Source organism: Gouania willdenowi, chromosome 6 (assembly GCF_900634775.1).
Source record: "Gouania willdenowi chromosome 6, fGouWil2.1, whole genome shotgun sequence".
Classification (NCBI taxonomy): Eukaryota; Metazoa; Chordata; class Actinopteri; order Blenniiformes; family Gobiesocidae; genus Gouania; species Gouania willdenowi.
This window is the reverse complement of record NC_041049.1, coordinates 5,277,907-5,301,369: the sequence shown is the minus strand read 5'-3', so window position 1 is coordinate 5,301,369 and position 23,463 is coordinate 5,277,907. Positions and strand designations below refer to the sequence as shown.

General features: G+C 34.0%; 1 protein-coding gene across 2 annotated transcripts in view; it reads left to right on the top strand.

Moving 5' to 3' along the window:
* prkcq (protein kinase C, theta) overlaps window positions 1-23,118 on the top strand; it is a 34,788-nt gene extending 11,670 nt beyond the window's left edge. Inside the window, exons 3-18 of one of the 2 annotated variants that reach the window (XM_028449266.1) lie at window positions 8,309-8,508; window positions 9,577-9,637; window positions 12,911-13,091; window positions 13,185-13,216; window positions 13,289-13,374; window positions 14,592-14,721; window positions 14,879-14,988; window positions 16,070-16,199; window positions 16,272-16,423; window positions 17,807-17,980; window positions 18,061-18,152; window positions 18,613-18,675; window positions 18,752-18,890; window positions 19,756-19,944; window positions 20,848-20,976; window positions 22,346-23,118. In XM_028449266.1, coding sequence (XP_028305067.1) covers window positions 8,309-8,508; window positions 9,577-9,637; window positions 12,911-13,091; window positions 13,185-13,216; window positions 13,289-13,374; window positions 14,592-14,721; window positions 14,879-14,988; window positions 16,070-16,199; window positions 16,272-16,423; window positions 17,807-17,980; window positions 18,061-18,152; window positions 18,613-18,675; window positions 18,752-18,890; window positions 19,756-19,944; window positions 20,848-20,976; window positions 22,346-22,504 — 2,027 coding nt within the window. In that variant the 3' untranslated portion in view covers window positions 22,505-23,118. The remainder of the gene's footprint in view (window positions 1-8,308; window positions 8,509-9,576; window positions 9,638-12,910; window positions 13,092-13,184; window positions 13,217-13,288; window positions 13,375-14,591; window positions 14,722-14,878; window positions 14,989-16,069; window positions 16,200-16,271; window positions 16,424-17,806; window positions 17,981-18,060; window positions 18,153-18,612; window positions 18,676-18,751; window positions 18,891-19,755; window positions 19,945-20,847; window positions 20,977-22,345) is intronic. The other variant, XM_028449265.1, reaches the window with a different exon arrangement.
* Window positions 23,119-23,463: the final 345 nt, after the last annotated feature.

Here is a 23,463-nt window from a genome sequence, read left to right as displayed (position 1 = left end):
TACATGTAAAGCACCACATTTAGTGATCAGTAACGTTAACGGCGTTGTAATGGCATAAAAAGTAATTAGTTAAATTACCCCGTTACTGAAAAAAAAAACCCTGTTACCTAACGTTGTTATTTTAAATGCCATTATTCCAAACAGTGCTAACCAGGTCCATGATTATTTTTATTAAGCTATTATTTTATTATTATTATTTGAAGGAAGTGCACAAGATGAACAGTTCGATAAGTGAACTGGAGTGACGCCATCAGCTGAAACAGTTTGAAAAGTGAGGAAAAAACAGAATTTTTAGCTCGTGTGCAGCATTAGCATTAGCATTAGCATTAGCAGCTAACTCTGTCTTTCTGCCTCGGAGACTGATATAATATTTCAAGGAATCAATGCTACAACAAGTAAAATAATCCAAATCTCTGTCAGACTCGCTTCCTACACCGTCAGCCATGGCGAGTTTATCCCTCTTGACCTTTGACCTAATGCGGAAGAACTGAACCAGTGCGAGAGTGTGAAAAGGTTTATTAAAGGGGATTCAAAGCTCTCATGTAAATATAGCCATTAAGAGTTAAGCTTCACTGAAATAATAATATCATCTGTGTGCTTTACTAGTGTGAACGAGAGGTGATTTAGAAGCTGCAGATGCAATAAAAACAACTTTAAATGCACATATGTGACGTAGTAAATAATCAAGTGCAAGGAATGGTTCCCATGGTAACATATGGCATTATTACTAAGTGTTAGAGGTGTCCCAATACAACAATTTTTACTTTTAATACAATTCTGATAATGCTGCCTTGAGAATTGGATGATACGGATATCATTGATTACCCAATGGGTTACACAGAATTTAACCATAAACGTAAGAATATTTTTAAATTTAATAAAAAAAAATATATATATTACAAGACTCTAAAAAAAACCTGAATATATCCAACTGAAACCAAAAATTATATTTGTAATGTGCGAAATAATACTATTTTAACTTAAACGCATATTCTGCAATTAAATAGAATAAATACAAAATAAATTACAAGACTCTAAAAATAAGCTTAATATATCCAACAAAAAAAAAAACATTTTTAAAGCTACTAGTTTAATTTAAACATACGTATATTCTACAACTGAAAAGATTACACAATAAATAAATAAGAAGACGGAAAATAATCTTAATAATTCCAACAAAAACCAAAAATTTAATTTTAAAGCGTAAAGTAACTACTACTGTAACGTAAACATACGCATATTCTACAAATGAATAGAATAAATAATAAAAAGATTAGAAGACTCTGAAAATAAGCTTAATATATCCAACAAGAACAAAAAATTATATTTATAAAGGGCAAAATAACTACTAGTTCAACTTAAACATCCACATATTCTACAATTGAATATAATAAATACATTACAAAACCCTTAAAAACCTTATTATATCCAACAAAAACATAAAAAATATTATTTTAAAGTGCAAAATAACCTCTATTTTAACGTAAAATATGCATATTCTTCAATTTTATAGAATAAAAAAAGAATACATTAGAAGCTTAATAAATGCAACAAAACCCAAATATATATATATATATATTTATAAAGCACAAAATAACAACCGTTACTAGTTTAACTTAAACTTATGCATATTCTACAACTGAATAAAATAAATTAAAACATAAATTACAAGACCCTAAAAAAAACCTTAATATGTCCAACAAGAACTAAAAATATATATTTTTAAAGCGTAAAATAACTGCTATTTTAACATAAATATACGCATATTCTACAACTGAATAAAATAAATATTAAATAAATTAGAAGTCTGAAAATAAGCTTAATAAATCCAACAAGAACAAAACATTATATTTATACAAATAAATAAATAAATAAATAAATAAATAAATAAATAAATAAATAAGAAGTCTCTGAAAATAAGTTTATATATAATCTGTGGTGATGCCCACATACAGTATAAATGTTTATTATGTGTGTTTCTAAGAGGAAGTTTTATTCTCCAGCTTTAGTGCATTGATGAAATAGGTTATGTATCGTTTTAAAAGATTAAAAGTACACACTTTAATGGGACAGAATCCTGGTCCATCTGGAAATAAATCTGTTTATAAGTGCGTGTCGTTCTGTAATCACATGATAGGTTTGACGTGATTTCAACGTAAACACATAGATGAGAAAAAGACGCATTAACGCCCACAGTCAGTTAGGAGCGTGTAAGCCAATGTCATTGACACTAACATATATATTTAGGAATGTGGGAGGATATTATAGGAGCTAAAATAAACAGTGGAATTCTCAGTGACACAAAAAGCTGTATTTCATCGTTTGGAGCCAAAACTCTGAATAGATTCTGGTTTTATTTTGAACAACCTGAGTAAATATCTTGACAAATCCTGCACTAAAACATGCTCAGTGTGTTTTTTTTGTTTCATTTGGAATCTTGATCGGAGCAGTTTAACATAGTGGTCATTTTATAAATCATTTTAGATTAATTGTTAGTTTACGTCTCATACTTCAAATGATATTATTTATTTTTAGTCCTGCTTTCGACATCCAAATTCATTTAGCCTCAAAATATCCTACATAGACCAAAAAAAGATAAAAAAAAACCAACAAAAATTCACAAAAATCTAAAAGAAATCTAGAAATATATACTGTATGTACATCAAACAAAAGGACTAAAAAAACTACTAAAACTCACAAAATCCATAAAAAATTCAAAATTATAAAAAAAAAAAATATTAAGAGAAAAAAAACACGACATAAAAGATTATTACATTTTTAAAGTTAAAATTAAAAGTCCTGATTTCATCACATCATCAGAATGCATTTAGGCTCATTTTAGTCAATTTATTCATATATATATATATATATACACACACATTTATATAAAACATTTTCCTTAAATTTCCACGAGAATTAAAATTTGGGAATTTTGGGAAATTTTTTAAACTTTGGAATTATTTACTGGAATTACCTGGAAATTAGTTTCATAATTTTAAATAACAGAACTATATCCTAACAAATATTACCATCCATGCAAAATAATACAATAGAAAAACATAACATTTCAAAAAGGGTTGCAAAACTCCAGGAATTTTGAAAGTTGGAAACTTTCCATGTGAATTAACGGGAAAAAATTGGGAATTTCCCAAATTAATATCAATAATCATAATAATCATAATAATAATGTATTTTAGCGTCATCTATAAAATATCAGCATCAGTTATTTAAAATTACTCCCAATTTCCGAATAATGCCAATACATAATTATCTTGGGAATTTGAATATTTCAGAATTCCTTAAAGGCACACTGTGGACTTTTTGACCTAAAGATTTGACCCATATGAGTTATTTTAAGTGATTCCTCAGGCCAATATACAGCGCTGACAGTATCAATGCTCTTAAAATACCAACTATGTAAGTTTGGAGGAGACGGACCGTCTTTGGCCAGGTCACGTGACCTAGAGAATGCCTGGAGAACGCTTCACTTTACGGCAGTCACATGACCACAGGCTCTGATATATATGAATTTCTCTTGGAGATGAATAAAGTATCTATCTATCTATCTATCTATCTATATAGTTCCCACGTGATGTCACAACATACGGGCATTTCCCGACTCAGCGCCATTGCTGTGGACAGCTGAAACGAGTTACATCTGTTTACAGCCAAAAGAGCACAATATGGTAGTTTAGTGTTGGGTTAATGGTGCACTAATCACTGTGATAGTTCAGTTAAACATGGATTCTTTAGTAAAGGAAGTCGGCAAGTCAGATCTGTAACTTAGGGATAAGGATTGGCTCCCAGCCCCCCTTCGCAGCTACAGTCTATGGGCTGGAGGAGCAGCCGCCACCGTCGCATTCTTCTCCCCGCCACCAGAGACCCGGTGCTCGGCCCGCCTTGCCGCAGCCGTGGCGCTTCCCCCTACTCTCTGGCCTTGCCAAAGGGGGGGCGACGACTGCGGCGAGGCCAGGGAGTGGGGGGGGGCGCTATCGACGCGGCGAGGAGGACCTAGCGCTGGCCCTCCGGCGGCGGGGAGAGGATGGCGGCGATGGCAGCTGCTCCTCCAGCCTATAGACTGAAGCCACGGCGCGAGCCCAGCCCCGCTTCGCACCCCAACCCTTAGAGCCAATTCTTATGCCAAAGTTACAGGTCAACTACTGTCTGCATACACGATCAAAAGGGAGGATGGCACGATTTTTGCGACAGTGCTGTGGCGCTTGTGGCCACTAGGGGTGCTTGCGTTACCGGTTTAGCGCCCCTAGTGGCCAAAAGTTACACAGTGTGCCTTTAAGTTGCCATGGAAATTTAACAAATATTATCTGCCCCACACACAATTTTTCTGCTATAAATAAATATGATACATTCGATACTAAATCAACATCTGCCCATAATATTTTCAATACAGGCCTTAATGTGACACTTTGTGTGCATTTATTTTCACTTTTTGCAGAGTCATTATTTGGTTTAAAAAAATTAATAAATAAATAGTTCATTTCCTCCCTTCCAGGAAATGATGCTCAGGATGTTGAGTGAATAAAGTTGACGTTGAGTGTTGACTATTTATAGCGTGACAGACTGACGGATCAGACAGAAAAACAGAGAAGAAGAACATCTCGATCCTCACAGACTGTTTAAATATTACCTCAGGCTTTCAGCTTTATTCCTTATTATCACCATGACTGGATTCACTTTGTCAACTTTTCCCAAAGTCAAACATAACAAAGTGTGTTCTCTTGTTCTCTCATCGGTTCCATTGCCTTTCCTTTAATTTTCCCAACTTTAAAAAAAACTTCCCATTTTTTTAGCCGTTAGTCTGCGTCTGCTTATCTTCACCAAAATGTACGAGATACAAACGGTGACGGCGAGGAAAGAGGAAGGTTGGTGTGGCTCTTTGAAACCACAGAGCATGGCTATCTTTACACCGAGGAACAGTGTGTGTGTGTGTGTGTGTGTGTGTGTGTGTGTGTGTGTGTGTGTGTGTGTGTGTGTGTGTGTGTGTGTGTGTGTGCGTGTGTGTGTGTGTGTGTGTGTGCATTTTACGCACAGTTAACTCACTCACTCACAGGTCCTAATCTAGTTTCATGTCATTATTTTCCTTTACGCATGTCATTTTCACACTGCAGCGTGTGGGCTCGCATGTTTTAAAATAGTGTCACAGTTTGAGTAGTTTCCACTGTGCCACCCATTGGTTATAGTTAGTTATTCAGTGGAAACAATGGTGACCTCTTTCTAATACTCATCTGATTTCCTCTTCTTTTTTTGCCACATACTATATTTACATCTTAAGTGCTGGAAATAGTGTGAGGCAGTGAATAGAAACACGTTTTGTATGTTAAATAATAAAAACTAAAACAGCCCTCCAAAGAAATCTAAGTCAGTGGTTCTCAACCTTTTCAGCCCACGACCCCTAAAATAAAGGGTCCAGAGACCGGGGACCCCCACTGTAGCTGAAGGTGGTTGAACACAGACATGAACATTGAAGAACAGTCATGTGGAGACAGGACCATCTATAAGGGGGTCCATTCATAAAGTCAGCAAAATGATGGTCCATTGTTCTATGAATCTGTGATAACCACATTTATTTATTTATATGAATAATATCCATTGTTATACATAAAGTTCATTATTATTTGCACCATAGTATATAGTCATCTTAAAGATGTAAATCCTTGTTTTAATCAGAAATAAAATGGGTTAAAAGTGACCAAAAATGGCTGAAAAAGTGGTGAAATGTGATTCTAAAAAAAACACAAAAATAGGTTAAAAGTTGCAAATTAGAGTGGTCAGAAAAGGACAGAAAAAGTGGTAAAACATGTTCAAAGTCTCAATATTGGCTTAAAAGTAGGAAAAATGAGTTTCAACTGGCACGGTGCAGCTTGCAGGTCAAGCCCTGGACATTTGGGTCCTTTCTGTGTGGAGTTTGCATGTTCTCCCTGTGCTGCGTGGGTTCCCTACGGGTACTCTGGTTTCCTCCCACAATCCAAAAACATGATTGTTTGGTTGATTGGAGTCTCTGAATTGCCGTAGGAGTGAATGTGAGTGTGAGTGGTTGTTAGTCTGTGATGGACTGGCGCCCTGTCCAGGGTGTACCCCCGCCTTGCGCCCAGTGTGAGCCGAAGATAGGCTCCGGCAGACCACCACAACGCTGAAATAGGACAAAGCGGGTTAGAAAATGAATGGATGGATGGATGGCAAATAATGAGTATGACAAATTGTTAATGTGGTTAAATAAGCATTAAATATGATGAAAAGAGGTTAAAAGTGACAATATTGGGTCAACATATGCGACATTAGGTGGAAAAGTGGTGGAAAGGGTTTAAAAGTGCCGAATATACTGTATCTTGAAAGTGGAAAAAATTTACAGAAAAGTCATTGAACATTGATGGAGAAGTGGCAGAAATGGGAGTAATGTAGCAAAAATGCATTAAAAGGAGCAAAAATATGGCAAGAAAAAGTGATGAAAATAGGTTAAAATTATTAAAAAATGAGCTCAAGTTGCTCAAAAAATATTCTTAGTTTCTTAAAAGCATCTGGCGACCCGCTCTCAGTTTGAGAACCCCTGATCTGATGTATAAACATAAGGTCTGGGACTTTAATGCATTGATTGTGATGAATTCTTTACAGAAAAATAATGCACAAAAAAAAAAAACAGTTACCACTTTTTCATTTCACGGGTTCCTGGTATATGCATAATACTGATGCAAAGACTAGAACAGGGTTTTAAAACCTTGGGGTTGGGACCCCATGTGGGGTCGCCTGGAGTTTAAATGGGATCGCCTGAAATGTCTAGTAATTGTTTAAGAAAATTAATTTTAAAGAATTACTGATTAGAAATTTTAATTTTTAAATGTTTTAATTATTATTCTTTTACAAATTAAAACACACAATGTTAAACAACTGTATTAAATACTTTCACTTTGTCAAATAAATAATAACAACAATAATAATAATAATAATAATAATAATAATACTAAAATGCTAGGATTTTCACTGCATGAGTTTTCTTAAAGTGTTCATCATCGGGCAAGGTTTGCATAAATATTATGATGGAAATAAATATTAAAAAAATACTTTAAAATTGTATACAGGACTATATCAGAACTATAATAGGGCATGAAATAAATTTGAATAGATTGAGAGTAATTTAATGATTTTTTCTAAACAGCAGTCATGGTCAGACAATCGCACCACATGATATTTTAAATTACAAATTAACATGTTTTTAAAAAATGCACATATATACTTATTTACTACATATTTTGTGTCTTTTTCTGCATTTTAAAGCTTTTTTAACTAAAATAAATGCAGTTAGAATATTTAGGCGTCACACGTCATTGACCGTATATAGTAGAACAAACATGATCAAAAAGTTATTCTTAAAAAAAATGATTTGGGGTCACCAGAAATTGTTGAAATCAAAATGGGGTCCAGATCCACCAAAGGTTGAGAACCAGTGGATGTGATAGTGTGTGTCTGTTTGAAACTGTGACAGCTGATGTGGATGATCATCACTGAGAAGGTTACAGATCACTGCGTTTAAAGATAAGCAGGATTTATTGTTGCAGCATGGGATTGTTATGTAAGTTATTAAATCAGCAGATGTCATTTATGATGTCCAGAATAGAGTTTAGAATATTTATCCACTTTTTTTATGTTTTTATTTTTTTATCTCTGACATGATGCAACACAAACTGAAAGCCTTTAATGCCAGTAAACAGGATATGTGAACTCACAAATGAAAGCCAATGGAAAACCTCCTGTGGTTTTCAACGCATAGGTCGAGACCCATACAGGGGTCTCTGATCAGTTTTTATTTCATTGTTTTATTTATTTATTTATTTTCTGAGCAGTTTTTAATGGATTACGTGACTTTGACTCCCAAAAAATAAAAATGTTTTTGCGCTTTTATTTTGAAGGAGTGAATAATCAACACTTGCTGTGGATGCGTTCTGTGTCGTTTTAGATAAATTAAATGCTCTGGTGAGCTGGTTTTAATTTGCAGGCAAATGTATACGTTCAAATTCATTTTAAATTTTGATATTGGCTGGTCTCATAAAAACAAAAAATAAGTCTTGGACTTTTATTATTATTATTATTATTATTATTATTATTATTATTATTATTATTGTTATTATTATTATTATTATTATTATTATTATTATTATTATTATTGTTATTATTATTATTATTATTATTATTATTATTATTATTATTATTATTATTATTATTATTATTATTATTATTATTATTATTATTATTATTATTATTATTTACCTGCTAAAGCTGTTCCTGGTCTCCCCAACAGAGAAGGGCCAGGTGTACAAACAGAAGAAGCCCACCATGTACCCCCCATGGAGCACCACCTTCGATGCCCACGTGCACCGCGGGCGCATCATGCACGTGATGGTGAAGGACCGCACGGCCGAGCTGAAGTCTGAGACCACCGTAGCGTTGGACGCACTCGCTACTCGCTGCAAGAAGGAGAACGGAAAGCTGGAGATATGGGTGAGGCAGTCTGGGTCTAGATGTTTGCTATAAAAGCAAATAAAATGTTTTAATTATATGTAGGTGATTTAGATTTTTCCAACTGATTGTAAAGCAATATATTTGAAATGTATGGACAATAATTAAACACTAATATTTTCCTCAAATTTTGATGATATGACTAATGAGAAATTACATGTATCATGTTCTCTAAACAAAAATGTTTTCTTACATTTTAAATTATTTTTTAAAAATGACTTTTTCTCTCCTTTGTTGGTAGATGTATAAAGAAAAGATCTGTCTCTGTCAAAGTTAGATAACTAAATGTACAAACCGAAAATGTGATTAAGGAATATTTGACATGCAGACCTGAAAAGCTGAAAACTGCAATAAAGAACATTTTTGACTGTGACTGTTTTTTTTTCCATTCACTTATCAGATAATGGAAAAGAAAACAGTTTTTTCTCTGAATGTGAGGATTAAGCAGAATAACTGTGCCTTGTTTGCAGATTTCGCTCTTTGTTTGTGTTTGTTGTAGGATTACTAAATGTAAAAAACACAAACAGTGCGTTTACATGTAAATATTCACGCAAAAATGAAATTAATTCACACAACTTTGCAAATTCACATTTTGAGAATCACTCGGTGTGTTTACATGCAGCTTAAGAAAAACTAAATGAATGGTTTATTCTGATAGTAAATGTTTTTTTAAATGCATGTAAACAAGTTAATTCGGTTAGAATTAGACAATCCTTAGCTTGATTAATTTGCCCAGATAATGCGATTGACAATCGAGCTAAAAGTGCACATATTAGCGTAGCGTTAGCGAAAACTTTTCTCCTGAAAACCGATTTGTAGCTGAACATTTTAAAAAAACGGGTAAAAAACACCAAAATTTCTAAGCTCAAATTCCCGTGGAAATTTTTCGTAAACATCCACCTGCTTCCAACCTTATACATCAGTGTTGCATCTGCAGTTATATTAGCATTTTCAGACTCCACAGGAGGAAAATACAAATATTTACTTGTAAATAATAATGCATGCACAGATGTTTTTGAATGCTAACCAAACACCATGTTTTTGTCGTAGTTGGAGCTGAAGCCACAGGGTCGCCTGCTGATGGAGGCCAAATACTGTCTGGAGAAAACCGGTGAGTCAACATGAAAATATCATTTATTATGAAACATTTCCATGGCCGCCGCTGTGAGAAGCTGTGAATAAAATGACACCAAACCAAAGCCTGATGAGCTGGAGAATACCAGGGAATACCAGTGGGCACATATGGGGCTATTATTGTAACAACTATCTGTGTGTGCGTAATACAATCCGTGTGTTTCTACATTGATCCGTGTGTGTAGAATTAGGATTTGTAAACAAAGTTGATTGTGTGTAATCCAATCTGTGTGTCATCAAACGGGACTTTTGGAACATATTTGGCAAATGCGATCTGTAACTTGTTCGTCTGTTCCGTCTTTGATGGAATCTGCCTCACTGCCACAAGGAGCCGAGGCAACGATTTATCAAGTCATCCTCTAGTATCCATAGAGACGCCTCGTTATATGATCAGCTTTATTAATCTCTTTGTTAAGACAAATAAAGGTGTATTGGCGGATGCACCGAGTGTCCCGCTTCCCCTGATCATCTTCTTCAGGTTTTTTTTAGCGGTAGTTTCCTCTTCCTCTTCTTCTGCGTTTTGGAGGTTGTTTAGTTGGCAAACAGTGTGTCTTATAAACACGTGTTTTATTAATAAGTTATATGACGTAGTTAAATGACATATACATTACAGTTGTAAAAATATATACATAAAAAAGTGTATTATGAAGTTTGCCTCCAATTGGAGTGTCTGTCACTTGGTACCAGCGACAACTGCTGGTTTCTAACGATATTGCAGGAGATACAACTATTAAAAAGTTACAGATCACATTCACCAAATGTGTTCCAAAAGTCCTGTGCACAGAGACAGCCAATTGAATGTTCCGGTTTGATGAGTCACGCATACGAATGTCAATACAGACACAGATTGGATTCCGTACGGAAAACTTTGTTTACAAATCCTAATTCTACACACACAGATCAGTGTACAGACACACAGATTGTATCACGCACACACAAATAGCACTTAGGGGCACTTCCATCTTGCAAACTTGACATCATTTGGAACCAGAGTCTGGGGGGAGGAGCCCTGGTAACATGCCCCGCCCATTTAGTGTACTGCCCTGATGACTTACGCAGCCCAGCTACGCCACGAACATAAGTATCTCTACCGCTGACAATTCTACCAATGGCTTAGAACAGTTTATTGCAGTACAACTCATTTTGACAGCTCAAAAAAGATGAAAAAACTGAACGGAAAAGTTTAATGGCGTCTCAGCTTTCCTTTACGATGTAACTGCTATTCTCAAAGAGAGCTACGCAAGATCTGCGGCTGTCAATCCTGGTAATATATGATGTAAAAACTTCACAGAAAAATGAGCACTTGAACACAATGTAGGGTGATAATAAGTAATGATCACAGCAGAGTTTAGGTTTGGAAAATAAATGATGTGACGTGTATTTTAACTTTACAGTTTGACACACATCCCATCTGTTATCATTGAGGAGGCGGGGTTTATCCTATACTGGAGCCAGTCAGCAGGGGGAGCTCTAAAAATGAAAGCTTCACTCCACCGGGGAGCTTGTCCCAACCATTCTTTTTACAGTCTATGAGGAATACCAGGAGTGAGATTATAAATAGAATGAATAGGAAGTGACAACAGGTGGTTCAGTGACTTATTGAGCCAAACGACTTCCTACAAACACTCCTTTCTCTTCTCTGATGAAGCTTCAAGGTTTTTCAGTTACTGCACATTATGAGGCAACTGTAGTTTATTGTTTTAGAAATTAATTAAAGTTATGGGACGTTACAAACTAAATGTAGGCTACTTTAGTTTTACTGTAGGATTAATAAAAAAAAAAATAATATTTTAATCATATCCGTCCCCTTTTGTCTAATAATAAGTGCAGATTACAAATACAGAGTAGTCAGTATCAGGGCACAATGTCACAATAAACACCAGCTCGGATATGTTTATACTGCATTTTGTTTTTACAAGATTTATATTTGAGAAAGTGAAAGTATAGAATACAGTTGTTTGGTATTGTGTGTGGTGTTTTCATATGAAATAATTATAATTATTTAAGCTTTCTGCCTCTTCCTGCTTTGTATATCTATTTTGATGATACTATGTGTTGTTTTTTTAATTGTGCAAAATAAATAAATAAACAAAATTATTTAAAAAAAAATGTACGTAGAAATTTTAAAATATAATTAAAATATATATTTTAAACTTGATTATTGCTAGACAGTTTATGTTTCAAGACTTAAAAGATGTGATTTGTCTCAGTGTGTGTGTGTGTGTGTGTGTGTGTGTGTGTGTGCAAAGACTTGACATAGCGTGTTGCATTCACGGTCTGTCGGAATCTCTGGTAATGTTTCTTTTTCAGCTTTAATGATGGATTTAATAAATAGTCAGTAATAAACTGCCAGTGGAGCCTTCAACAGCAAACAGAGGGTCAGACACACCACCAACAGAAAACTCAATATACGCTATCACCTTTATGAACAATCTTCATTTTTTCATAAAAAAGGGGAAAAATAGAAAAACGTTTTGGCTCAAGTATGAATCAATTAATTACCAATTTAATTTTTTAAACACATTTTTTATTTAATTTTTTTTTTTAAATTTATATTCTTAAATTATGTATTGTTTTGTGTATTTTTTTTAATTTATGTATATATTTTTTAATCTAAAAATGGGTTTTTGACCGTATTTTAAACCCAATTTGAGAGGAATTAACTAAGTATTAAATTACATCCAACTTTTTTTTGTAAATAATAACCAGACCTTTCTTTTCCGAAATACATTTCAAATAATTTTTTTAAAATATTTTTTCTTAAATTATGTATTTTTGTGTTTTTTTTATTTGAATTTTAGGCCAAAAATTTACTTTTGACTGTATTTTAATTGTAATTTGAGAGAAATTAATTAATTTCTACTTTTTAGACAATTATAACCAGACCCTTATTTTTCAAAGTATATTTCAAATACATTTTAAAATATGTATTCTTAAATTATTGTTTTTTTGTGTTTTTCTTCAGGAGTGACAGAGTCTCCAATGAGGAGAAACAGGGTGTCGTTTAGCCATGCAGGCGCTGAACTTTTAGGCTTTTATTGTGAAGGGAAATTATTTAGATACTATCAATCAGTTTTTTTTATGTTCAATTCGTTTTTAGTTTCTAGATGGAGATATTTTTGAAAAGATACATTTGCTACGTCTGTGATGAACAGTGATATTATAATTCATGCTCTATATTTACATTACATTACAGTTGAACTTTTGGTATAGGTGGAGTAGAGAGTTTGACCTTCCCGATGTGTTCCAGACGCAGCAGCTCAGAGCGGTGCAGACTCCGAGGCTGAACCTGAGCGCGAGGGTCTGTTCGCCCTCCACCAGCGACGCGGCGCCATCAAACAGGCCAAGATTCACCTGGTCAAATGTCACGAGTTCAGCGCCACGTTTTTCCCTCAGCCGACCTTCTGCTCCGTCTGCAAAGAGTTTGTCTGGTGCGTTGGAGCTCTGCGTCATTCACACAAATCCCACTGAAACCTTTTTGCTACTTTGTGTGTTTTTTCTCACGGGTTCGTCTCCCACTGCAGGGGCCTGAACAAACAGGGTTACCAGTGCAGAGGTAAGTGTCCACACTGATTTATATGGGTGTTATTGTGTCTCAGACTGACATGGTTATTGTTCTGTTACGAAGAATGCAACGCAGCCATACACAAGAAGTGCATTGACAAAGTCATCGCCAAATGTACAGGATCAGCAATAAACAGCAAAGAAACGATGGTAAGGCCTGTTCATCACACGCAGGGTTTTAAACTCTTTTTTTTTGCTTTAAAACTTTCTTTATGAACATTTTGATTTTTTATTTAAACTTAAAGCTGCTGGATATAATATTTTTGAACAGATAAATACATAATGTTGGCCTCAAACATCAAAAAAGGTTGAAATTGAAATAATATGTCAAGGCTTTTTTGGGTCGTGACCCCATTTTTGTTTCACAAAATTCTGGCGACCCCAGAGACATTTGTTCTCTATATTTTTATACTGGATTTCATATTTGAGAAAGTAAAAATGTAGAATATTTTAGTTTGAGATTGTGTGGTAAAGAATAATTAAATAATAATAATAATAATAATAATAATAATAATAATAATAATAATAATAATAATAATAATAATTAAAAAGTAATAATTAAAAAAACAAACAAAGATTTTAATCAGTAATTTTTTTTATCAATTACTAGACATTTTAGGCAAACCCATTTTAATTCCTGGCGACCCCCCATTTAGGAAATTTATTTTGAAATTTTACTTTGATCTCCTGACATGTTTCGCCTGCCAACTATCAGTCTTCCTCAGAGGCGTCTGCTGATGACTTTGATGTGTCCTTATGAGTTCTTCTGGGCGTGGACAACTCAACAGTTCAGTCAGGCTGGCCACGCCCCCTGTCGCCTGATCAGCAGACAAATTTACATTGTAGATTTAAAATGTGTCTGAATAAATAAAACCTTAATATATTATTAAAATAGAAGGAACTTGTTGAAATTGAGGCTCCAAAGTTTATTTTTAACCCCACTGTAAGCCTCACGCATTGCATTGTGGGATGTGGAGTCTCATAGACGGATGCAAAGAAGTGTTTTTATTTCATTCTTACTGAGATTTCTTCTCCAAACAAGGAGAACAGTGATTGACTTGACTCCATATTTGTTCTAGTTTGTTTCCGATTATATTATATTTTGTGTGGTTTCAGATTTTTTCCATGTAAACACCAAAAATGTCTTGTCAAACAAATGCAAGTGGCAATTTCAGCCTTTTACTGGTACTTTTTTTTTTTTAAGCAAATTATCTTTCGATTTATTTATCTGATTTAAAAAAACATTATTGTTGCGTGGTTTATTTATTATATTATTTAGTTATTATGGTTATTTTACTCAGTAACGCCCCCTGTTGGTGTTTCAAGGGTCTAAAAAACTTTTTTGTTTGCCTTTAATTGTGCTGCAGATCCATAAAGAGCGCTTCAAGATCGACATGCCTCATCGCTTCAAGGTCTACAACTACAAAAGCCCCACGTTCTGTGAGCACTGTGGGACGCTGCTGTGGGGGCTCGCCAAGCAGGGGCTCAAATGTGAGGGTGAGAGGCGTGTCATATATTATAAATAAATAAATACATTACTGTTTGATAACCAAGTACTCCTCCAGAAATAATAATAAAATAAAATATGTATATTTTGATTCAGTATAGTAAATGAATATGAGGATAAAGTTAAAGATCCTCTGTTTTCGTGCAGAATGCAGCATGAACGTGCATCACAAATGCCAGAGGAAAGTGGCCAATCTTTGTGGAGTCAACCAGAAGCTGATGGCTGAAGCTCTCGCCATCATCGAGATCAAACAGCAGGTCAGACACGTCACCAACACAGAACTCAATATACTCAATATACTCACCTTTTTTAGCTACTGTTCTCCAACAATCTTCATTTTTTCATAAAAAGAATTTAAAAAAAAAAACCTTTAGGAGGACTTTTGTTGACTCAAGTATTAATCAATTGATTACGATTTTATTCTTATTTTTATTTTTTTATTTAAATTTTATATATATATATATATATATATATATATATATTTTTAAATTTTGTATTGTTTTGTGTATTTTTTAATATATATTTTTATCAAAAAATGGGTCTTTGACTGTATTTTAACCCCAAACTGAGAGGAATTAACTAAATACATAATTTTAGTAAATAATAATCAGACATTTCTTTACGATTTATTCTTAAATTATGCATTTTTGTGTTTTTAAATTTTTATTTTAAGCCAAAAATTTAATTTAATTTTAGATAAATTAATTAACTTGTACTTTTAGAGAGTTAGAACCAGACCCTTATTTTTCAAACTTTATTTCAAATACATTTTTAAAAATATATTCCTAAATTGTAGTTTTTTTAATTTTATTTTATTTTACGCCCCAAATGCATTTTTGACCGTATTTTAATGGTATTTTAAAATAAATTAATTCATTTATACTTTGTAGGGAATTATAATCAGACCCTTATTTTTCAAATATATTTTAAATACATTTTTAAAAATACATTTTTGATATATGTATTTATTTGTGTTTTTGAATTTTCATTTCAAGCCAAAAAAACATTTTTTTTACTGAATTTCAATTGTAAATTGAGAGAAATGAATTGATTTATACTTTTTTCTTTCCAACCTATTTAGTGTGGTCAGTAATCAGAGCCTTCAAAATATATTCTGAAATATGTATTTGTATTTTTAAATTTTTTTTAATTTTTATCCAAAAATGTATTTTTTTTATTTCATTTTCATTTTTATTGTAATCACAATTTGAAAGGAATTGATCAATTCATACAAATTTCTTTCCAAATGTTTTAGTAAATAATAATCAGACCTTTTGTTTTCAGAGTATTTTATAATCTAAAGTTTACAAACATTAAAACGTACCTTTAACTTCAAAGGCCAAAACCACCAGAGACTCTGACATCATTGGTCGAGAAGGTCCAGTGAGCATCAACCAGCCTGGGCTGATCCAACCCATGACTGAGTTATTGATGGCGTTAACGCCCTCAGCGCCGCCTACAGGCAGAGGTAAACAGTCACATGTTCATTTGAATCCAGTTCTTTGGAGTTCGTGTTTCTGATGTTTGTGTCGTGGAGCAGACCTGCAGGGTGTAACGTGGGAGGGGCCTGCAGAGGGCAGCACTGAGGCCTCCGCGGAGGAGCCGCTGTACGCCGTACCCAAGAAAGAACCCAAGTTCACAGTCAATGACTTCGTTCTGCACAAGATGCTCGGAAAAGGCAGCTTTGGAAAGGTAACGGCAGGAATCTGAGAGACCTGTTAAACATTAAAAAGTAACTAAAACCTGAGGTTTTGGCTGTAGGGGTGGGAACCTCTGAGTGCCTCGCGATACGATTCGCGATACCAAGCTCACGATAACGATTATCTCACAATATGGCGATACTGCAATTATTGATATATTGGTCAGAAATCATTCAACGATAATCTATGACATGAGAAAAAAAAAGATTAGGTGAAAAAATACAATTTTTATTTTATATCTCGGAAAGTCAATAAATTGAAAAAGTGTCCTATGAACAGTGACAGTATTTTAGTGCAACATTTCTGCGAAGACGTACCTGCACATTTTAGTGAAAAAGTAGAAAAGGTTTGGAAAAAAAATAAAGAAAAAAATAATAAATTAAAGAAAAAAAAAAAAATAGGTACTTTGCGCGAGCATATTGATAATCGATCGTGCGAAAAAAAATATTGTGATATATTGCCGTATCGAGATATCGTCGTACGTCTTGCCTTGATTATGGGCGTGGCTCCTGGACAGAGTCTAAGATTGTTGCTGGGGGGAGGGGCAAAAGAAAAAATGCAATTAAATATATAGACCGTCTCGAGATTCGCACCAACCACAATGTGTGTAACATATACAATAATGCAAGAATTATTAGTAACATACTTGATAATGTTGTTGACTCCAAAAAATGTGCGTCCACACGTCGTTTAATGTTTGAAAATAATGATAAAATCTTTCTGCTTCATTTTGGCTGCAGTACCATACATGAACTGCTGGGTGCAGTGTTGCTTCACCATTTACATTCTGAAGAAGAACCAACCTAAAGTCACAAATGTTTGGGACCATTTCAATGAAAACTTATACTATACACCTCAGATAGAAACTAACATCTGTGACATGAAACTAACAGTAATATGTTAATAATAATCTCAACTCGAGCACCAAAAAATATATATTTTTAAGAATAACAAATTAATTCATACATATTGTGTACAGTCACTGTGTTTTATGTTTAAATATTTGTATATTATGTTACATGTACATTATATTAAGATTTTTTTTCAAATGAATGTGGCGTCTCCATGCTCAGCCAATAGCAAATTTGAATTGTAATAGCTGGGTTTCAACCCATAGAGGGCAGTAATTCTGACATTTCCTAATTGAAATAGGCAGAAGCCTCTGAAGAAGACTGGCAGTTTGCAGTTGAAACATGTCAGGGGATCTCAAACAAATGTAGAAGGTTGAAATTGTGGCTTGAAAGTTTGTGTGTACACTACGACACACTTTATCTGTTATTAAGTTAGGATATTATATTGTATTATAATATATTATGTTATTGTTAAGGAAAACACAACACCAATCCTTCTTCATCAAAGCCTTTTTGTTCTCGAGGTGTTTCTAGCCGAGCTGAAAAGGACTCAACAGTTCTTTGCCGTCAAGGCCCTGAAGAAAGACGTGGTTCTGATGGACGATGACGTGGAGTGCACCATGGTGGAGAGGAGGGTCTTATCTTTGGCCTGGGAAAACCCTTTCCTCACACAGCTCTACTGCACCTTCCAGACCAAGGTTGGAACCAAGCTCACACAAATATAAATCAAACCACAAACTCAACCCAGATGATGGTTTCCTTGTTCTGTTTTCTCCAGGAAAATCTCTTCTTTGTCATGGAGTATCTGAACGGAGGAGATCTCATGTTCCACATCCAAAGCTGCCACAAGTTTGACCTTCATAGAGCCACGTGCGTATCCAATGCAGGAGATTCACACACACACACACACACACACACACACACATAATGGCCTTTGTTTATCAACAGTTAACGTACGTTCAGATCTGAGCATATGACGTGCGTACGGCCAATTTCACACAATCAATCAATTTTGATGTGAGCGTACGCTACGATCAGATGTCAGGTCTTAGGTGCACACAGGGGGGCAGACTTCACCTGCTCAGCAGCTGATCCTTCACAGAGCATTTAAATTAGCTCCTTTCAACACGTTCAAAAATCACATCTTTGTTTTACTCCTCCTTAGATGTGAAGCTGTCGATTTTCCACTTGGAAAAGCTTCTTTTCTTGTTTGACCTCAGTGGGCGGGGCCTGATAATAAATCTCTTCTGCTGAATTTGTTTTCAAAGCCGTTTGTCCAACAATTGGTCCATTTTTCTGTTTAAAGCACGTGTTGTGGTTTCTTTTGCAGCTTCTATGCAGCTGAGATCATCTGTGGCCTCCAGTTCCTGCACTCTAAAGGAGTCATCTACAGGTACACACACACACACACACACACACACACACACACATGCCCAGCTGCACTTCATGCTTGTTTTATTTTTCTGCAGAGATCTGAAGCTGGACAATGTGCTGCTGGACTCTGAGGGCCACATAAAAATAGCAGATTTTGGCATGTGTAAAGAGAACATGCTGGAAGAAGCGCGCACAGCCACTTTCTGTGGGACACCTGATTACATCGCCCCTGAGGTGACTGCATACTATACATGGGTCATGTTTTTCACAGCAATCAGGGATGGGGTGGCTACTTTAACACAGCAGGACCACAACAATAATCTGAGGGCCACATTATTAACAGTATTTAGAATAATGACCAAACTGAACATTAATACAGGATATAACTAATGGTTTAGTCTGTCTTTGTTGTTTTTGAGTGTTTTTTTATATTTATGTGTCCCATTTTGTGTGATTCTGTGTATGTTTTGTGCGTTCTTGTAGTAATGTGAACTTTTTGGTCATTTTGTCATTGTGTATAATTTTGTCTATTTTTTTTTGCCATTCTGTGCATTTGTGTTGTTTTTTGTGTCATTTATGTATTTTTGTTGTCATTTATGTTGTTGTTCTTATTGATTTTCTGTAAATTTTGTAGTAATCATGTTTTTTGTGTAATTTGGTGTATTTTTCTTTGTGTGTCTGTATATTTTTTTGTTGTCATTTTGTTGATTTATTTAATTTTTTTCTGTATATCTGTGGTCATCTTGTGTTTTTTGAATAATTTGGAGTATTTTTTTTTTTTTTTTGTGTATTTTTAGTGATTTTGTGTACTTTTGTCGTCTCTGTAATTTTTTTTTTGTGTCTTTCTATTTTTGTTATCATTTTATTTATTTTTCAGGTTTTTTTTTGTGTATATCTGTCGTCATCTCGTGTTGTTTTTTTGTGTGTTGTTTGTTTTTGAGTAATGTTGTGTACATCTTATGTTTTGTGTGTTTTTGTCATCATTTTGTGCATTTTATATACATTTTAAATACTGAAAAAAGTAAGAGCTGACTGTGTGTGTGTGTGTGTGTGTGTGTGTGTGTGTGCGTGCGTGCGTGCGTGCGTGCGTGTGTGATAGATTCTTCTCGGGCAAAAGTACAACAGCTCGGTGGATTGGTGGTCGTTTGGCGTGCTGCTGTACGAGATGCTGATTGGTCAGTCTCCGTTTCACGGTCGTGATGAAGAGGAGCTGTTTCAGTCGATAAGGACGGACAACCCCACGTACCCATCCTGGCTCAGCAAAGTCACCAAAGACATACTGATAAAGGTCAGACACCGAAACCAGGACTAAGCCTTTAACGCCAAGTGTACTGTCTGTAATTATTTTCCTTTTTTTTTTAATTTTTACCTTGTCTGTATGGTCCATAATTAAGAAAAATAGCCTTACATTTAATTTTTCATTGTTTTGTTTTGTTTTTAAACTCTTAAAATATTTTATTTAAAAATATATTTTTCTCTAAAAAACGTTCTTAAAAATGTTTGTTTAAAAAAGCGATTAAATGTTTTTTTCTTTTTTTTAAACGTTATTCTTAAAATAATTAAGACAATTGACAAAAAATTAATTATTTAACATATGTTTGAATTTCCAGCTTAAATCATTATATCTCATAAAGTTTTAGTTTTTTAAAAATGTAAACAAATATTTGTGTTTTAATATAAAGCTCACGCCTAATTCCATTAACAAACTGGAGTCGTAAGAAAGTTCATTTTGAAGTTTTTATTTGGATGGAAATCTTGGAATTATGATTTTTGTACATCTCTTTGGTAAATTATACTCTGATTATTGTTTTACTGAAAAAATACTAACATGAAGAGGACTATTGGATAATAATATTCCCATATATCTCCAGCGATGGGTTAAAATGCAGAGGACAAATTTCAGTATATGTGTAACAACATATATATGACCAATAAAGGCAAAAAGCCCAATTTAATTTAAGTTAATTTAATTATCAATTTATTATTATTAATAATAATAATAATAATAATAATAGTTTAATTAAAATTATTTAAATTAATATTGACAACAATAAACCCACAAGGATGAGATGGTTTCAAAATAAAAGCATGACGTCAAATAACATGAGGGACAGATGCATTTGTGTTACAGTCAGGTTAAAATAATATTTTAGTGTTAAAATTTAATGGGGTTTGAACATTTGCGTTTCAGCTGTTTGTGCGGGAGCCCGAGGAGCGGCTGGGAGTGAAGGGAAACATCAGACAGCACATCTTCTTCAGCAGCATCGTCTGGAGCGCCCTGGAGCGGAGACAAGTGGCTCCGCCCTTCAAACCCACTTTAGTAAGTGCAAATCACATCATGCCAAAACTTCACAAACACACAAAACACATGCTTTTCTGACGCCCAACTATTCAGAAACAAAGTCAGTGTGGTCTGCAAATACAAAACATCATTCACAAATTAATGCATTTTGTTTTGCAAATAAGAAACGCACCTATCAAACAAATACGGCATGTTTTACAGAGAAATTACAAAACAATATCCTTCAATTACAAACAGGGCATGTGTGCATGGATCTGCAAAGGTGGAAAATCTGTGCCAAAGATCACGTGACAAGTTTTTTGTTATAGAATTGTTTTTTTCATTTCATTTTAATTTTAATTTTGTGAGAGCATTAAAATACAGTGCACTCTTTCAAACAACATACATTGGTACATCTTTTGCCGCTCACAATTAAGATTTTTATGCTACAAAACAAGGAAGAAAATACAGAAAGTCAAGTGAATCACATTAGAAAACTCAAGGGAGTTTTAAAATACAATCATAAATAATACAAACCAATCATTAGACCCAATATTACATCCAAAAATAGAATCAAATTGTTTTGTTTCATGGTTTTTTTTAAGGATTTTATTTTTGTGTGTAATTGAAGAAATGTTTCTTTGTATGTGTGAAACATTATGTATTTGTTTCTGAATCATGATGTATTTGTTTGATAGGTGCGTTTCTTATTTGCAAAACAAAATGCATCACTTTGTGAATGATGTGTATTATTTGCAAACCACACAGTTTGTTTGTGATGGTTGGTCATGAGTTAAACATGTTTGTGTCTTTCTTTTAAAGGTTTTCCCATTATATTAACGCCATATATATTTCTCAGGCTGAGATTCACACAGACAAAAAAAAACAGGTCTTAAATTATTAAAAAAAAAAAAAAAAAAAAAAAGTACAAGCAGGGCATGCGTGCGTGGATCCGCAAGGCGTAAAATTTTGTTTGTTGTTATACAATTGTTTTGTTTTGGGGTTTTTTTTACTTGAAGGATATTTTTGTGTAATTCCAGAAATAAAACATGTTTCTTTGTATGAGAAAAACATTATTTATTTGTTTCTGAAGCATGATGTATTTAGTTGATAGGTGTGTTTCTTATTTGCAAATCAAAATGCATCACTTTGTGAATTATGTTTGTGTCTTTTTTTAAGGTTTTGGCATGATTTTAACTATAACTATATATTTCTCAGGCTGAGATGACCACATTTTTGTTTCAGTGCAAGTAAGAGATTAAATGACAAATATGATGAATTTATTGTGTAAAATTAAACAAACGCAAAATATTTCTGATTAAAAAGGACGTTTAAAACACGACTAATGACAAAAACGTGACATTCCATGATGGTATCTGAGAACTGTGGGGCTTTTTACTTCTTACAGGCGTCACCCAGCGACTGCAGTAACTTCGACAAAGAGTTCATCAACGAGAAGCCTCGGCTGTCGTGTGCCGACCGCACGCTCATCAACAGCGTGGACCAGACCATGTTCAGAAACTTCTCCTTCATCAACCCCGGAATGAGTCGCATTGTGGCCCGCTGACCTGCTGTTAATCTAAAGCAGGGGTGTCAAACTCATTTTAGTTCAGGGGCCAAATATGGACCAGTTTGAGCTTATGTTGTCCATGGATTGTAGGTGTGAAAAAGAGCAAATTGAATATTAATATAATTAATGTGCCCAGGTTTGCACTGTCACGCATACATTATATATAAATGTATGTGAGTCCCTCTAGGGTCACTTAAATGTGCACGATTTTGGGAATTTGGGGAAATTCGGTGGAATAATTTGAGAAAATTTGCCATATTTTGGAAAAATTGAGTTCTTTCAAAAATTTTGAATTAAAAATGTGACATAAGAACTGGAAAACTAAGCTCTGCAAACATTGTGCATTTAAATTGAATTATTTTGAATTTGGAGGAGCTGAATTAGTTGGTAATTTACAAAAATATTCATGTTTTTTCTATTATTTTTGTTTTCTCGAGCGGGCTGAATTTGTTGCACTCAAGGGCCGGATTTGGCCCCCGGGCCTTGAGTTTGACACATGTGGTCATAACATTAATATTCACAAACATGTTTACCGTGACCAGATTAAACTATGTTCTTATTAAACACTTTTACTAAGCAGTAAGCAACATAAATGTACATTTAGTTAATACATAAACAAAAAAGCCTCATTTAGCAATAAATGTGATTTTTTTTTTTTTTTTAATGTAATTCTAACAGCTTTTAAAAAATCTTTGGTGCATTTACTTTGAAAAACAGAAAAATATTTTACCCATTTTGTCCAAAACGGTAGCTGGTTTATCAACATTACTGTACCAGTATTAAACTTATGGATTAGACTGAATGTAATTGTTACTTTAAGATTTAAAACTTCCATTAGGAAAAACAAAAACAAATCTTATACATTAGAGTTTCAATGTGTTGTGTATATTTTTGTGTACAAAGCTGTAAGCTAGTGTTTTTTTTTTTTTTGTTTACATGCATTGCTTTTTGTACTC